The sequence below is a fragment of the Diuraphis noxia genome, unplaced genomic scaffold (assembly GCF_037042655.1).
Source record: "Diuraphis noxia isolate RWA-SAM2 unplaced genomic scaffold, SU_Dnox_SAM2 contig0002, whole genome shotgun sequence".
NCBI classification, from domain to species: domain Eukaryota; kingdom Metazoa; phylum Arthropoda; class Insecta; order Hemiptera; family Aphididae; genus Diuraphis; species Diuraphis noxia.
Window position 1 is genome coordinate 35,436,314 of NW_028301712.1, and position 19,293 is coordinate 35,455,606.

The 19,293-nt window shown below is 31.7% G+C and overlaps 3 protein-coding genes across 3 annotated transcripts in view; 2 read left to right on the forward strand and 1 right to left on the reverse strand.

Annotated features, from left to right (window-relative positions):
• The window catches only part of LOC107165636 (acetylcholinesterase-like), a 39,125-nt gene extending 25,422 nt beyond the window's left edge, over positions 1–13,703 (forward strand). The window contains exons 2-6 of the mRNA XM_089219634.1: positions 8,804–9,036; positions 9,101–9,288; positions 9,350–10,679; positions 12,328–12,503; positions 12,580–13,703. Of these exons, the coding sequence (XP_089075760.1) occupies positions 8,813–9,036; positions 9,101–9,288; positions 9,350–10,679; positions 12,328–12,503; positions 12,580–12,692 (2,031 nt within the window). The 5' untranslated portion in view covers positions 8,804–8,812 and the 3' untranslated portion in view covers positions 12,693–13,703. The remainder of the gene's footprint in view (positions 1–8,803; positions 9,037–9,100; positions 9,289–9,349; positions 10,680–12,327; positions 12,504–12,579) is intronic.
• LOC149058383 (uncharacterized) lies at positions 1,349–6,710 on the forward strand. Its single transcript, XM_089218363.1, has 2 exons — positions 1,349–2,551; positions 3,309–6,710. The coding sequence occupies exons 1-2, from the start codon at positions 1,349–1,351 to the stop codon at positions 6,708–6,710; spliced, it is 4,605 nt and encodes a 1,534-aa protein (XP_089074489.1).
• A 4,850-nt stretch (positions 13,704–18,553) lies between the features above and the next one.
• LOC149058384 (uncharacterized) lies at positions 18,554–19,066 on the reverse strand. Its single transcript, XM_089218364.1, has one exon. The coding sequence runs from the start codon at positions 19,064–19,066 to the stop codon at positions 18,554–18,556; it is 513 nt and encodes a 170-aa protein (XP_089074490.1).
• Positions 19,067–19,293: the final 227 nt, after the last annotated feature.

Here is a 19,293-nt window from a genome sequence, read left to right on the forward strand (position 1 = left end):
TAATATAGTTTCTATAGACCTCTACTTAAAATTTTATCGTCATTTGTGGAATTTGTCTAATTTTGAAATTTTTTACTTACAAGGACCAAAATAATTACAAAATAAAAATTACATGCATGATTTTTTTTTTATGAAACAAATCGGATATAATTTATTCAATATATTAATATATTGAAAACGTTTATTAAAATATAAAATTGTACTATATATATAAAAATATCGTGTTAGAAATTATATTACAAACTACTTCTAATTATAATTAAGTCTTATATTAAAGTCAAATTGAATTAAGTTAGCTTTAAGTATTTAATGCATCTAAAACAAAAAAGAAATCACTTTAGCTTACAAAGGTAAAAATGTTCAATAATGTTCAACAATTGTAAATGGTTTAATCTCATGTTTTGTGAATTATGAATTTTTTTAATGAAAAATGAAAACAAAATGAAATAAATAAAAAAATGTTTACTATAATTTGTATAAAAATTGTTTTTTTTTAGTTTATTTTTTTATTTTTTAAAACTAAATTTATGATTCGCATACAACCTGCAATATATGTACTTTTTATTATTACTCAAAGTTGTGTTCACAAATTAATTTACAATACTATAAATGTTTTTCATGTTACGGTGTAATGTGTCTTAAGTTGAACATATTTTAGATAGTTTTCATAATTCTTGAAATGTACATTGATACATATATTGACAATACTAAAACTTTTGTTCGTTTTTGTAAGTACTCATAGTCAAAGACAAATATTGCTCATGGTTTTTATCCATAAGTTGAAAATGTCTAATAGTTTATATCATTAACAGTACTTATACTAGTTGTTTAAAAAATAAGTTTATGGTCGATTACATATATATTATACTTCTTTCATTTATATTTACTACAATAAAAGCCTTTAAGCGTTGTTTTCTTTAATATAAAACTAAATAACAATTAAAAAGATTAGTTTTTAAATTTATCTGCACGGTTGCAGGTAGAACCGCTGCATGAATAAAATATTTCCAGCTTCAACCACATTTTCTCTTCAAAAAGGAAAAGTCAATATTTGTATTTAATTAAAAATAAGGAATAAGCAGTGTCGAAACCCCGATAACGTTGTAAATTACTATTAACTGTAAAGTAAAATATACTCTACCTAACTGAAAATAATAATAATATCTCAGTTCGTTGTTAGACTCCGTACAGACTACACGTTACTTATCGCGTTTCACGAGTACCGATTTTAATAGCTCTCGATAGCAGTATTCTACACACGCACCTTATCGCAGGTAATATGCTCGTTATTAATACTACTAGCTAATACACAATACACCCAGCGGGCGCAAGCCCTAAACACTATAAAATGTTTACAAAACTACCAGCTTTAAAAAGCCCCTCCATTCGTCAACCAACTAATTCAAAAGATGTACAAAAACAAAAAAATAAAACATCACCAACTACACCCAAAAACTTAACCAAACCAAATTCACTAAAAATCGCATCAAATCCTAAACCACCACATCAAATGTCACCAAAAAATTCACCCAACGTCAACACTTCAACCAGTTCTATCAACACGGATATCAACAAACAATCATTCGCCTCAACTGTTGCAAACAGCTTAATACCCCAAAAAGACCAAGCTTTATTAATCGATATAGACGACAACATCCCACACAAAGATTATATTATCGCTATCGGCAACATAGTCCAACCGTCTAATATTCTATTTGCGTCCCGTATATCTAAAGGTCGCTTATGTATATTCCTATCAAGCAGCTCATTAGTAAATAATCTAATTGATAATAACCCATTTATCACAATACAACACCAACAATTCAAATTACGAAAATTTTTCAATCCGAATAAAAGAATAATATTATCTAACGTATATCCTAATATACCGCCTGACATAATCGCAAACGAATTTATCAAATTAAATATACCTCTTTGTAGCCCTATAACACCATTAAGGGCCGGAATTCAGGTTGAAGATTTCACGCATATTTTAAGTTTTCGTCGTCAAACTTTTATCCAACATGACGATCTTATCAAACTCCCACCTACCATACTTATAAATTACGAAGACACCAACTACAGGATCTTTTTATCAGATGACTCCCTAACCTGCTACTTGTGTAAGGCCCAAGGTCACATTGCGTCTCATTGCTCAAACCAGATTAATTCGCACAACATAATGTCACAAGTAAACAACGATCAACCCATTGCAATCACACCGTCTAAATTAGACGTTTCGTCAAACACATATAATACCCCTATAGTACCTACCTCCACATCGGACACCGACACATCCCCACTTGAAACACCCAATATCGCTTCTGAGCCTACATCGCCATCAAATCTTCCACCAACATCATCGATCACATCAAAACCAACACTTCAAAATTTAGATGCGATTCCAAACTCTAACATTATCCCTATGGATATTGATCATCAAACAGGCAATAAAAGATCTCTTCCTGACTCATTTCTAACTCACTCTCCACCTCCATCTCCATTAGAACCGAATGGAAACTCAAATGCGATGCCTGCTCCACAAAACCCAGTGACCCCCCAAAACGAAATCATCGAAAAAAAAAAGAAAAAGAACAAAAAATTAAAATCAGCAGCACTAACAACATTTTTAGAAAATATTGATACATATCTAGAACCAGCAAAAAAATTCTTCACTGATCAAAACAATTTTAAGATCGACTTTATTACCTTTAAACACATTTTTGAAAATAATCAAGGCCACTTCGAACCACCTACAATTTATAATGAATACAATATATCAAAAGAAGACTTACTAGACATTATTATATCTATCAAACCGGCCCTACAAAATGGTAGCATCAAAAACAGATTAACTCGTTTCACAAAAACATTAAACGCAGAACCCTATGATTCTAATGGATCAGAAGCTTAATACATATTTCAATACATTAAACAATAACACGTATATTAATCCTTCACAAGACCGTAAATCTAACAATATAAAAATAAAACCTACAATGCAGCATAATAATACAAAATTTAACATACTACAATGGAACCTAAATGGTTTCTACAAAAGAATCAGTGATTTACAAATAATAATAAACAAATACTGCCCTGAAGTCATTTGTCTACAAGAAACAAATTTTACAAACTATAAAAAAAACACACTAAAAGGATATACAAATTATACCAAAATAAGATCTAACGCAATCAGAGCTAGCGGAGGTATCTCAATATTCATAAAAGACTCATATTCTTCCGAAGAAATACTAGTAAATACTCCGCTTGAATCCGTAACCATTTCTGTTCAACTCAAACAAAAGATTACAATTTGCAACCTTTACCTTCCTAACCAATCACCTTTCACCGAAGCAGACTTAAAAAACATCATTCAACAACTCCCTCCGCCGTTCATTCTCCTAGGTGACTTCAACAGTCACAACAAATTATGGGGCTGCATTACTACAAACACTAGAGGGAAAATAATCGAATCGCTCATAGATTCTGAAAACCTAATTACACTGAACAACGGTAAGCCAACTCACTTTGGCACAGCATCCGGAACACAATCAGCAATTGACTTAACATTCACAACACCTTCTTTTGCCCCTCACCTTACATGGGACACATTATCTCATCCATATGGAAGTGACCACTTGCCCATAATCACGAAATTAACGTACAGGAATACAGAAGATATTCAAGTAGGCAAACCAAAATGGAAACTAAACACCGCTGACTGGAATCTATTCACATCCCTCTTAGAACAAAAAATAGATTCACTTGAATTTGAAAAACCAAAAATTAACAACTTAAATGAAGTTACACAAAATTTCACAAATGCTATTCTAGAAATAGCCAACTTAACAATAGGACAAACTATATTCTCAGGTAGAAAGCCCCCAGTTCCTTGGTGGAACTCTCAGTGTAATGAATCTATCAAATCAAAAAATACTGCCTTCAACAAATTCAAACGCACTAAATCCCAAGATGATTTCATAGAATTCAAAAAACGCAGAGCTCAAGCCAGACGTACAATTAAAGACAGCAAAACAACGTGTTGGCGCGCCTATACAAGTTCAATCAATTCTAAAGCAAACCCAAAACAAATATGGCATAAAATTAAGGCTTTTAAATGCATCAGCAAATACGACAATATACAAATCCTCAAAAACGAAAATGACACAATATACTCAGAACCTTCAGAAATCGCAAACGAACTTGGCTCCTTCTTTTCAAAAGCTAGTAGTACTGAAAGCTATCCCCTTGATTTTCAAAGATACAAATGCGCTCAAGAAATTGTACCCATCAATCTCTGTCAAAATCACGATAACACTCACATTAATAGTCCTCTCACTATCCAAGAAATGGAAACAGCCCTCAGTTCCAAGAAAAGCAATGCTTGCGGAATAGAAAATATACCTACGATTTTTCTTCTTAATCTTCCAAAAAACGGAAAACTCTACCTACTCAAGATCTTTAATCATATTTGGATAGAAAACCAGTACCCAACAACATGGCTAACCGCTATAATCAAACCGATCCATAAACCCAACAAACCTAAAAACCACGTATCTAGTTACCGTCCTATATCCATTATATGTTCCATGACAAAACTACTAGAAAAAATTATTAACTCAAGACTAATGTGGTACCTAGAATCTAACAATCTATTTTCCAATTTTCAAAATGGTTTCCGCAAAAATAATTCTACTTTGGACTCTTTAGCAATAATTGAAAATGAAATTAAAGAAACTTTCAATCAAAATCAATACTTGGTATTACTCAGCCTCGACTTACAAAAAGCTTTTGACACTATATGGCGCCACCGTCTTATTAAATATATGGTACAGTTGAATCTTAAGGGTAACATAATTAACTTCATCATAAATTACCTCTCAAATAGAACAATACAAGTATCTAATAATGGTGCACTATCTTCCCCATTCATTCTTCATAATGGCAGTCCTCAAGGTTCTCCTCTAAGCTCAACTCTCTTTCTGTTGGCTATCAATGACCTCCCATCTATCATAAAACCCCCAAACAAAATCACAATGTACGCAGATGATAGTAACATATTTTGCAGGGGCAATAATCTACCAACATTAATTCAGCAAATACAAAATTGTATAAACAACCTACTACTATGGAGTAAAACTTCAGGTTTTACTTTTTCTCCAATCAAATCACAATTCATTATTTTCTCAAAGAAAAACATCCCCTACAACCCATCTCTTAAAATGGAAAACACGAACATTCCTCGAGTATTCAACATAAAAATACTAGGCTTAACCCTTGATTCAAAACTAACATGGCGAACCCACATAAACAATATAAAAAATGAAGCAAAAACTAATCTCAATATAATAAAAACACTAAGTAACCTCGAATGGGGTGCAGAAAGCAAAACATTACAAATAATACACAACTCAATAATCCTCCCAGCACTCGAATATGGCTCTATACTATATGCAGGAGCATCTGCTGTTACAATCAAAACGTTAGATCCTATTCACAATACAGCCCTAAGATTGTCAATTGGTGCTTTCAAAAGCAGCCCAATTCTCAGCATCATAAACATCACAGGCTATAAATCACTTGAAAAAAGGAGAATAAAACATACATTAGAATACTCATCAAAAACATTAATAGCAACAAAAAATCCCATCAGCACAATATTAAGAAACTCAATGAACCAATTCCATAATAACGATATAAACAATCTTGGCACTCGTACAGCCACCTATGCCTCAGACCTCAATATTATTTTTACAAACCAACTTATTCCTCAAGTTTCTGAACAACCACCATGGATTACCTCAAATCTTCTCATCTATTTCAACCTAACTGCCCACAAAAAAAAAGAAACCGATTCCTACATTTACAAATCAAATTTCTTCGATCTAAAAAACAGTCTTCCACCACAAGAAATATATATTGACGCATCCAAAAACACGGAAGGAACTGCAATCGCAATAATCCAGCCAAACTCCCAAACAGCATTTCAAATTCCATCGTACAACTCAATCTATACAGCAGAATACCTGGCTCTTTTAAAAGCCACAGAATTAGCTGCCTCCTCGGATATCCAATTTTCAATCATATACACAGACTCTCTCAGTGCCCTCACAAACTTAGCAAATCCACAAAAAAACAACCCAATAGGCAACCTAATATTAAACATTATATTCTTATCCAAAAAAGACATCAGATTTCTATGGGTACCTGGACACAGCAACATATCTGGTAACGAAATTGCAGACGAAATAGCCAAAAGAGCAACGAAAGAACCAACTTCTTTCTGGAATATAACAACACATTTAGATACAAAACTCCATATAAACACTAACCTTGACCAAATCTGCCTTCAAGAATGGAGATCAGTACGAAACAACAAGCTAAGAGAAATAAAATCATCCACCCTCCCTTGGTTGCCTAACACATCACTCCCGCGTAGACATCAAATCGTACTCAACAGATTACGAATTGGCCACACACGTTACACTCATGAACATCTAATGAGCAAAAAAGAACAACCTATATGCACCTCATGCAACACCGTGACTACTGTCAAACACCTTCTAACAGAATGCCTCCTCACAAAAGATGCCAGAGAAAAACTCATGCTCCCCAACAACCTATGCGAAATACTAGCACCAAACACGGAAAGAACATCTTCACTCCTAGAACTTCTCAAAGAAAAGAACCTTCTACAAAAAATATAACTATATATTTATTGTTATCATATTATTTATCTTATATACTTTTCTTCTTTATACTCTAGTATCATTATGTAAATATAATTAAACTGTAACATGTATATCTTAAACGCCAATAACCCTGGTAGTTGAGGCGTATTTCTAAATAAAAAAAAAAAAAAAAAAAAAAAAATAATAATATCTATCATAAGACTGAACTAAAAAGAACTAAATTTACTGAAAACACAGTTATTATACTGCACTATTTGCCAAAATCGTTAAATAAATGCACATTATTATATATTTATAATATAATACAATGCTGGACAAGTTAATTCATTAAGTTAGGTTATGTTTTAAGTTATAAAAGTTACAAGTAAAACAGAAAAAATTAGCTGAATTCAGTTATGTTAAATTTTTTTTGACATAATAATTTAGCATTTACAATCTATGCAAAGTACAATCAGCAATTTGAATAAAAATATAATAGAATACACGATATAAATACGTATACATATGCGATAAAAATAACAAAATGTTGGTTAGTTAATTTGTATGAGAACATAGCATCAACCACCAGCATTTCTTTATACGTACTATACTTAAGTTATGCAAGTTTTTGTTGTGAGATTTGTAATTAATATGTTTGAGTGAAATAATAGTTTTGTATTAATCAGTTATTTAAAACAAATTAAACTATATCAAATTATTTAACCTAGACTATCTCAATCCTTTTTTGTTCATACTATTGCCTTTGTTTTGTTTATATTATTGTTAATGATTCATTCTTGTTTAAAAAAAAATATTAATGTTAAAAGCCAATAACCTTTGTTGTTGAGGCTCATTTAAAATTAAAAAAATAAATAAATAGTTTTTTATAACCATATTATATGTAATATCTAGATGTACTTTTTACGGATAAATCTACGGACTCTATACGAAGAACACAAATTAACCTAATGCTGTTATAGAACTAACTTAATTGATAAGGACGTAACTACATATTATGGAAATAAAATCAGATCGTTAAGTTGGAAGTTAGAGTTAAATTAATTCAATTAAAAGTAAATCAAATAAAACTTTGAAACTCATTTATGTCCAGCCTTGATATTATATAGCTATAGCGTAATGTGTTTTATAATAATATACAGTCGTACGAAAACGTTTGACTTTTTAGTGATGGGATGGCTGCTAATGTAGTAATGTTGGCACACCAAATTCATATACCTATACTTACGCCTCGCTCAAATACCGCGTGTGTGACTTATACTGACTTTTATATGCGTTACGAACTCTATTATTAAGGGAGTTCGCACGAGGAAACATTTATACGTGTATTTTTCGATAGCATTGACATTTCTCAAAAAAAAAGTTCAAATGTTGGACGTCCCACTATTGACGCTAGAATTTAACCTTTTTGTGTGTTACATCCTGAAACACAACATGCTATATCATTATTATAATATTATGTACAAATATAATGCTATAACATCAAATTATATCGAATATAATATTTGACTATTTCGTTGCATAATTATTATCATTTTGACGCTTACAAATGACTGATATAGATAATATTTTGATATCAGATATTATAAATACATCAGACTTGTAAAAATAAATGGCTTAAGTAACTTATGTAGAGTTAAGTCAATGTAGCAACTTTTATACAAGTAATATACTCGTAAATCGCGTTGACGGATAATACAATTTTCAAAATTTAATGGATATTTGAAATTTAAGTTTTATTACTGAAGAGCGGCGAGAAAACGTACTAATTAAACATTAATTAAATACGTTTTCGTTGTTTTATGTGCACGAAAAGATACCTATGAGTTGATTTCAAATTCCAAGTTTAAGATAAAGAACTAAATGTTTTTGTAAAGTAATACCTCAACATTTTAAATATATTTGATTGTATTACCGTTATATATTTTACTAAGGTTCGAATAATAGCAGAGTAAAACAATTGTTTAGTTATTATTCTTATAGAAATACTGCAAACATAATATATTACAATAACGTAATATGTTATAACGTTTAATATAATATTGATTTTAATATAAGTTTTTTCTTGCCCATTTTACAATATTTGATTGATATATTATTTTTTTTTCTAGTCTTTAAAAATGGGCCATTGGTTGCTGTGGTTTGGCTACTTAGTAGCTTCTACTTATGGACTTTCATTGCGTCATGCCAGACATCAAAGCGTTGGGACACCAACGGCCGAAGAAATACTGGAACCGCAGATTCTAATTGAAGATACCGATCATGTATTCAGACAACGAGCATCAGATATGTTTGCCCAAGAGCCAGAATACACGGAGAAACGAAACCTCAATCATAGACGGAGGTAAATACCAACAAAATTAAAAACCAATGCGAGATATTAATTTTTTTTTTTAAATATGAAATAGGTCCGAATTCAGTGGGAACCAGGATAATGATTTCCAATCTTCCGGGGAGACATACAGTGCGTATAAATCGGATGACCCGTTGGTAATTCACACAAACAAGGGTAAGATCAGAGGCATAACACAGGCAGCATCGACTGGAAAGTTAGTTGATGCATGGCTAGGAATACCTTACGCAAAAAAACCAATAGGTTAGTAACAATTCTGAAATAGAAAATATCCGGTTCGAGTATTAAGATATTTGTGTTTTAGGTGATCTTAGGTTTAGGCATCCTCGCCCAATTGACCGTTGGGACAATACAAACCCAGAGACGATTCTTAACTGCACTACACCGCCAAACACGTGTGTTCAAATATTCGATACGCTTTTTGGTGATTTTCCTGGTGCTACAATGTGGAATCCTAATTCCCCGGTATCGGAAGATTGCCTTTACATTAACGTAGTAGTGCCAAAACCTAGACCACAAAACGCAGCAGTGATGGTATGGATTTTCGGCGGAGGATTTTACTCTGGGTCTGCTACTTTAGATATTTACGACCCTAAAATACTCGTATCGGAAGAAAACGTAATTTTGGTATCCATGCAGTACAGGGTAGCATCATTAGGCTTTTTATACTTTGACACTGAAGACGTTCCAGGAAACGCTGGACTTTTTGATCAGCTAATGGCTTTGCAGTGGGTACACGAGAACATTAAATTATTTGGCGGCAACCCAAACAACGTGACACTTTTCGGTGAGTCAGCCGGCGCTGTTTCGGTTTCACTGCACTTACTGTCTCCACTGAGTAGAAACCTTTTTAATCAAGCCATCATGGAGTCAGGATCATCAACAGCACCTTGGGCGATTTTATCACGGGAAGAGAGTTTTAGTAGAGGACTTAAGCTAGCAAGGGCAATGGGATGTCCAGATGACAGAAATGCCATTCATAAAACGGTCGAGTGCTTAAGAAAGGTGAACAGTACAGCGATGGTTGAAAAAGAATGGGACCACGTGGCTATATGTTTTTTCCCATTTGTTCCTGTGGTGGATGGCGCTTTTCTTGACGATTATCCTCAAAAGTCCCTATCAACAAACAATTTTAAAAAAACGAATATACTCATGGGTAGTAATTCCGAAGAGGGTTACTATTCAATATTTTATTATTTGACAGAGCTTTTCAAAAAGGAGGAAAACGTAGTGGTGTCTCGTGAAAATTTTATTAAAGCTATTGGACAACTTAATCCGAATGCAGATGCGGCGGTTAAATCAGCTATAGAGTTTGAATATACGGATTGGTTTAGCCCTAATGACCCAGAAAAAAATCGAAATGCTCTGGACAAAATGGTCGGAGACTATCAGTTTACTTGCAACGTTAATGAATTCGCTCATAAATATGCACTTACTGGAAACAATGTGTACATGTATTATTTTAAACATCGTTCTTTAAACAATCCATGGCCAAAATGGACGGGTGTGATGCATGGTGATGAAATAAGTTATGTATTTGGAGATCCTTTAAATCCAAATAAACGTTACGAAGTTGAAGAAATCGAACTTAGCAAGAAAATGATGAGATACTGGACCAATTTTGCAAAAACAGGGTTAGTTTGATTTTATTTGTAATATATTCACTTAAAACATTTGCTCACTTATAAAACATTTAGTTTAGAACGTTGATATATAATACAAATATACTTAAGCTATAAATAGATATCACATCAAAATAAATTAACATTATGATTTTTAGGATTATCAAAATTGCAATAATTTAAAAAAAATATTGTTAGTATTATTATTTTTTGGTACGCATGACAATAATACGACTAATATAAAATTAGATACGAAATACTTAATTTTTGTTGGGGGAATATCAGAGTTTGATTTTATTTTCAAACATGTCAATAATAAACAATGAGTAAGACATAATATAAATAATATATACTTTTTTATAGATAGGTATATGAATTGTATGGTACCAGTATAATACTTGTAAATTTAGTTATATATAAACATCAATAATTGATAAAGGGTTAACTACATAGCAGTGTTATAAAAATAATTGTTTTATATTTCACTTATTATGGACGGAAATATCAAATTTATATGTGATTCTATTCAGGAAACTTTTTTAGCAATTATTTAAACTTCCCTATCTTATTTTATAATGAATTAAATGACGAGTATTTCTTAAATAATAATTGTTATAGCATAATGCTAGCGTTTTGACCTGCTACACATCGATTTTTCAAACAAAACACTTATATTGTCAGTGAAACACTCAAAATTAATTATTCTGACCCTAATAATTGCCATTACGAGCGTCTGTTAAGTTCCCGGTTGTTGAGAAATTTACCCCGGTCACATTTTGACACTATTATATTCATTAGCCAAACCACAAGTGTTTCTTTACTTTTGAATCTTCATCGTAAACAGCATAATGGGCAAATAGAACTATGAAATTCGTATAACGTTAGGAACAACATATTATTCTCATTTTATAATAATTCTGGCAAAGTAGACATACTCCAAAAAAAATTAAACATTGTAATTTCACATGAATAAGAAACACAATATAAGGCCATTTGGTCCAATAGATTACAAAAATTTGCAACTTGATAAATTGTATTTATTCGCCATGCCATTGTATGTGAACTATTTCATAGTAATTACACTCATTAGATATTTAATAAATTAATAGTATATATAATAGTATGTAATACGAGCTTATTACTTCTTCAGCTTTACATATTTTTTTGACGCATTTAAAATAATTTAACCGCACGTTAAAATATAAACTCATAATGAATTACTATGAAAAAAAAAAAAACATTTAATTACATTTTAAAAGTGTGTTTTCAAACTTTTCAACTTCCTTAACCTATAGGTATATATTAAACAAATATAAGCGAATAGGTAACTAGTATTTAGATTCATTATTCATTACTCTAACCATGAGCTTGTTTCTAAGTGTAAATTATAATGTTATCAAGTTGATATAAATAAATAAATATTAGTACGATTTGTAGCTTAACTAATTATAATTAAGTAGGTAGGTATGTGTGTTAATAACAATGACGTGCTATAAAATATTATTCCAAATATTGAATTTTTGTCACGTCCAATTAAAAAAAATTCATTTCCGTGCTTGGTTGAAAACATTATTATGGTTTCGAAGTTATTTTTATGGTTAAAACCCTCAAGGTTTCAAGCCTTATAAATACTTTAAATCATTATTTATTATTTTTTTAGAAATCCAAGCAAAACACTTGAAGGGTCTTGGGTCACGCCCAAGTGGCCCGTACACACGGCGTATGGAAAAGAGTTTCTAACATTAGATACAAATAACACTTCTATCGGCGTTGGGCCAAGACTAGAACAATGTGCTTTTTGGAAAAACTACGTTCCTGATCTTATGGCCATTTCAAGTAGGGTTGACCTAGATGAATTTTCCATTCGTTGGTAGAAGACTAATTTGTTCACTACAATAATTTTTTTTTCCAGAGAGTATGAAGTCTGACAAAAACTGTACAACCATAAGTGGAGGGACCAAAACTAACATGATCGAGTTATCGGTTTGGACGATTGTGATGACAACTGCCGTTTTGATGTTATGAATTTCATTTGATTCATCTTAATAAATAAAAAAAAAAACAAAAAACATGAAAACAAGTTTAAAAAAAACACATATTTGTATTAATTTCAAGCTGTTGGCAATAAAAGAAACTTCGAGGACAATTGAGTCTAAGCTACCGTTGGGCTTCCAGCAGAATCGCGCGCACAAAATAAATTTCGTTTTTTTTTTCTCTAAAATTTATATAGGTCTACTAAACGACAATATTGCGCTATAGTAAGTTGTTAGCCAATCGGCCTTCGCGTGCGACGCGTGACGTTGGCATTTTTCTCACACCGTACTTAGGCTTAAAAATTTTTTTACCATGTATATAACAATTATTATTATTATTATTATTATTACTATTATTCTTATTATTATTCTTATTATTATATTTATGTTTAAATGAATCTATATATATACATATTATATATATATTATATTTATGTATAACATATCATCGTGTACCTTTATAATATTGTAGGTATAGAATGTTGGTTTAAAATTAGCCAATATTGTTTCACTTCAAAAACCTTGCTTTTGTTGTGGTAAATAATAGTGACCTATATATTATAATATAATATGTATATGTTATTATTGTAATTTTTATTCGACCACTTGGAGAAATTTAGTTTTACACGACTTTCGCTTCCGAAAACTTCAATCATTGTTGTCCGAACAATAATAATAAAATAATTTAATCATTTGAACAATATAATTTATTAAACTATACTGTGCAAGTGCGATGAGAAAAAAAAACCAAGACGAGATTTGCGTTTACTATATGCATAATATTCGTCTCTTGGCTTGCGCGCAGGACTATTGTCCATTGCCATAGATAAGTTATTATAGTTTTAAGATGCTTATTGTACAATTTTCGTATTGTTTTCAATGTTCTATTTGTTGTTAAGTGTTCATTCTTGTTTTACTTTAAGCTTAGTATTATTGAAAGAACAGTTAAACTGCCATCAATTTAATCGTTTCTGAGTGTAATAAAACGGAATTCAAGAACAAATATATTTTTTTCCCTCATGTCTTTTTTCCATAGTGTATTTTGTAGATAAAATCCATAATAATATATCCATTAGTCTCATCGACGAATTTTAATTTTAATTTATTATAAAGGTCTACTTTTAAATACATTCTATTAGTGAATTAAATATAATGAAATATCAAAATAACATATTATATTCTTATTTGTTGATCATTCTGTAGAATATACGGTAGTAAATAACTACGTTCTATCGTTTAGGTGTAATTTACTTTAAAGACAATAAATCAGAAATATTATTAGACCATCAATGCTGCAAATGCACAATTTAATTGAAAAAAAATTATCATTCAAACTATGCTGGTATGCAAGTATGTTTATTGAAATATGTATAATATATTAATATATTATTATTTTAGGTACAATTAACACCCTTTTATAGTGTTTTAAAATGAAACAAAATATTATTTATTTAATCACTGTGTGTGTTAAAGTGACATTTCTATTTAAAGTTTTTAAGCCGATTGTCGGCTAACGTAGAATATAGGTATTACCCATTTCAAATTCTAATCGATTTCCATTCGTACGCGCCCTAAAATGCATACATAACTTTTATTATCTATTTAACTATACGGTTCAAGTGGACCGTCGCTTTTTAACATTTAATCGGTGAGTATGGATATGAAATTACTTAATCTCTTTGTGCATTTTTCGCTTTATCATCTCTCATCATTAAATTTTAAAACATGTATGGCACTCCATAAACAGTTTGTTAAATATTGCATTTTTAACGCGATATGTTTGTTGTAATTTGAATATATATCACACAACGAAACGCAAGAGCGACGCGTGTACCTCTATAATATTATGTACTCAATTTTAAATAATTTATTGCCTTTTCACTTTTTAAGGCAAGCACACACCGATGGATTTGATATCAGTACGACGAGTATTACAACATTTTAATATCCAAAGTTTTGAAAGTTAGTGATTATTTTCAACTATCTGGTTAAAGTTGAATTACTTTAAAATAAAAATTAATACATTTAGAATTTAATTTAGGTTCTGAAATTCCCTCAATTTCTGACTAGGTTAATTGGTGAAAATAATAATTTGAATTAGAAGTTGGAAGTTATTTTGTTATTATTTAAAATATTAATATAAATAAATATTATGATGACTGATAATAAATGTATATAATATTACAAAATGCTATAGTATATGTAGTAATTATTATTCAGTATTTCAGTCGTCAATTATAAGTATGAAAGTTCTTAGGACATTGATATTTTTTGCAGAAGTTATAAAAATGACTACAGTAGAGTTTCGATAACTCAAATCTAAAAGCAGGAAATAAAAATAAATTCTACACACATATGTATTTTTCTAGTGACATACCTTAAACATTATTTATAGTTTGTAAACAAAAGTTCAAAGAGCACTCTGAGTAAAATATTGAAGTGATGTAAGTTATGTTATATTTAAGTTTTTAAAATTATCGAGACACAGCTGTAGTTGCTTTTTGATTTTAATGTGGTAGATTACAAGTGCGAGGGTTGAGGGTGTGAGGGGTAATGAAGTCATTGCCACCTTAAGATTTTATTATCTGTACAGAATTTAGTGGCATGATTCATACGGCTGCATACGAATTGCGTCCCGCGTCAAAAATTCCTTCCGAATTGCGTCCCGGGTGTTTTTTGAGGTCATACTAATTGCGTCCTGAGTTTTTTTGGTGGTCATACTAATTGCATTGCGTCCCGAATTAAATAAAACAATATTTTCCTTCCCATTTTTGTGCAGACTTAGGACTATCTGTAGTAATAGTTACTACAATATGTAGGTCAAAAATATTGGTTTTGCTTAATATATTAACAACACCACCGTTCTAAATTATTTTTTAAGTATTCTTGTGGAAGCGAAATCTGTACACAACAATCACAAATAAATCCCTTTGTTTTTCGCTAAACATAGTTTTAATTTCACTCGCCATAGTTATTAAAAGTTAAAAACTTGGTTTAAAAAAAGTGAAACGTGTGAATAAGTGAACCGTTTACACTGCACTGCGACAATTGTATTTGTCTACAGAACGTAACTCACTATAAAATTATCAAAGTTTTAACATAGTCGTTTTCATTAAATCTATAATAAATTGACAATAACCAATAATTTCGCTTTTTAAGATATTACAGGTAATAGGGACGCAATTCAGACATGCTCAAGAAAAACCCGGGACGCAATTAGTATTATACCTTTTTATACGGGACACAATTCGTAAGCAGCGATTTATACTGAATATTATCAAATAATAGCTTATACAATATTTCTGGAATGCTAAAAGTATTAACAATGATGTAGTATGATATATTAAAATGTAGATATTTATTGAATTTAGTGTACCGAAATACAGTAATATAGGTAAGTACCTACTGTCAAATTTTGCCATTGGACTTCAATCTTGCGACGAGTGAAATTTTATTCTGCCGGCACTATTGTTAGATGAGAAAATTGTATGTGTTTAATTTTACTAGTTAGAAAAGATAGTTATTACTTATTAGTTTATTATGTACCAAAACCAACTAGTTAAAAGTTACTTTTAAAAATTTAAAGCAGCCTATTCTACAGAGTACGAATTCGATCGATGACTGGATCCCGCCGTGGTCGTTTGGTAGCGAACTGCAAGTGAAATACATTGTGTATCAAATATTATTGATGAAAATGTGCCGCAAAATCGCGTCGTATTGTCGACACAGATTGACACACTATATAATAATAGTAACAGTGTATCGTGTAAGACTACTTATAGGTACTGAATACTGATGATGGTTGATCTATATTTCAACGCAAGAAACTCATTAGTAAGGCTATATAATAGACAGACTATAATATTGATAACTGCTAGTTCAAAACTGCATTTTTATAAAATATTACAAATAATATACAGCTTCGAAATAAGAATTAAAAAATTAAATCAAAAAGTGTAAAATAAAAATAAAAAATACGGTATAAGAGATAGTGAAAAATCTAGATTTTTCCAAAAATATTGTTTTGTAACGTCTTAAGATTATGTTAAAGAAATATTATCAAAGCTTTAGAATTTTCTGAAAGAACTATACATAATGAGTGTCATACGCAAAATAAATCACACCGTATATATGTATATACTAACGTTTATACTTATAGTAATAACGGTAATATTTCACAACTCGTATCTACTTTAAATATTATTATGGTCCGTATTTTAAGGTGATATTTTAGGTCAGGTTAACACCTAACGCGCTTGCGTTATCTCGTCCGCAAGTTTTATGGGTTTTTGGGCCAGGGGAGTGTGGTATATCAATAATATTATTATGAAAAAAATACAAATAAATATGTTGGGTAAAATGTTTTGAAAACGAACATTTTCAGACGATAAGAATGAACTCTGATTTATGCGCGTTTTGAAGCAATAACATACATTACGATTATGTCCACAGTAACCCTACGTGAAAAAGTCGTCAAAGTCGATGATAGAAGCAAGCGAGGCGCAGCGTTCATTTCCGTGAAATGCGATGCATTTGTGACGCGACTAATATTTTCACTCAGTCGTCGTGAACTTCGTAGCGCGAAATGTACTATACCGCCACCGACAAACGAACGGACTGGAAGAATTATCCGGGGGTTAGAAACCGTAGTGGGTTCGAAAAACGTATATCCTGTGCACTGTAATATTTGTGTGTGTGCAACCAGTGGGAGCAAGGGATGAAACATTGTTTTTGGCAGATGTCATTTCCGGTTTCGTCGCTGCCGCCAATAAGTCAAGTGTGCATGGTAGACTTTTTGACACGCAAAAACAGCACGTCATAATATAATAACAATAGTTTACAATATCAACTCATAGATGAACGAGAAAATAAGTTATGTGTCGTCGTCGCCGGAGGGTAAGGTATATGTTTTAAAATCTGGTCGACTGAAGGCTGGTGAAATGAATAAAACTTAATAGAATTCCTGTATAATAGTACTGCTGATTCTGAAATACCTGTCTATACTACCTACACCACAGACCAGAGGTATTATACACCATTAAAAATTTAACATGTAGGATTCATTTATATATATTGAGTGTCAATTTACGCTCTTTAGATTTTTCGTTACTTTAACGAATAAAACTTTTTTAATACTTTCAAAATATGGAATCACTTAATTTATTAAATTAAACTGGTTAATCCCTAATGTTAATTAAAAAATTAACCAACTAGTTACGGTAGGAAGTTTAAAAAAGAATTAACTTTTTAACTAGTTAATATACCCACCTTTGAAAGTATACCTACTACAACTGTTGTTAACGATCTACAACTACAACACTACTATTACTTTTACAACTACTACTTTTTTTTTTTAATCTTATTATCGCCGAACTCGGGGGAGAACTGCCTTTGCTTTGCTTTTGCCGCTGAGCCACCATCTTTTATTTCCATCTCAATTAACTTTATACATAAACATATTTTCCTAATACCAAACATTCAATTATATATATTATACAATAAATAGAAATAAAAGAGAACAAGACTCAAAACACAAGATCTTAATTTCACAATGTTACACGTCTGTGCTTTGCACCTGGAACGAATTTAGCTCCTCAGCTTTTCTTCTTCTTCTCTGGTCCTCAGGATTAAAGTTACGTACCGTTCCACCGCTTCCCAGCCCCCCTTGTTTTGTAGCATGATTGGTATTATTGTTTCTGGAGTAATGACTTATTTTACTACAGTGGCTTCCAGATCTGCTAGCTTCCTTGCCCACCGACCACATTTAAAGAACGTGTGTTCCGCATCGTCAGTATCATCTCCATAGAATAAGTAATATGGGAATTCCGCACGGTCAAAGTTATGTAGTTTTGCCTAGAAGCAGCCATGTCCCGTCAACATCTGTGTTATGTGGTAGCTTATCACACCATGTGATCGACTTGTCCAATCGTGAATTCTAGGTATGAGCTGCTTTGTCCACGCCCCTTTATCCTTTTCATCATCCCATTCCTGTTGCCACCAACTCCAGATATTTTCATCAACCACGTGCCTTGCGTCCTCGATCCCGTTTTTTTGCTGTCGTCTTAGCTCACTCCGTCCTCTCGTCATAAGGTGTACCGGAACGATGTTAGCCACAACCAATACTGCGACAATGGATACCGTTCTATACGCGCTGGCGACTCTCAAGCCTATTGTCCGCTGGGGGTCTAGCAGTACCTGTTTATGGTTATGAAATAATAGCGATGAGCTCCACACGGGAGCCTCATACAATAGTTGACTATGAACCACTGATACGAGTAGCTTCCTTTTTATTGGCCTCGGGCTTTTAACATTAGGCATCAAGCGGGAAAGAGCGACCGTTGTCCTCAGGGCTTTGTTCCGTACCATTTGGATGTACTACTACTATTACTATTACTACTTCTACTATTACTATTACAATTTTTACTATAGTGCGGTTGGCGTGTACATTGTGTATATTATTATATTATGTATATACTTATACATACGCAATCTCGAGGAAAATGTCAATATTTGTACTTAATTAAAGGCTCGAGTTCAAACAAGGCCTCCAAAACACCAATAACACAGCGGCCGACTATACTATACATAGGTAT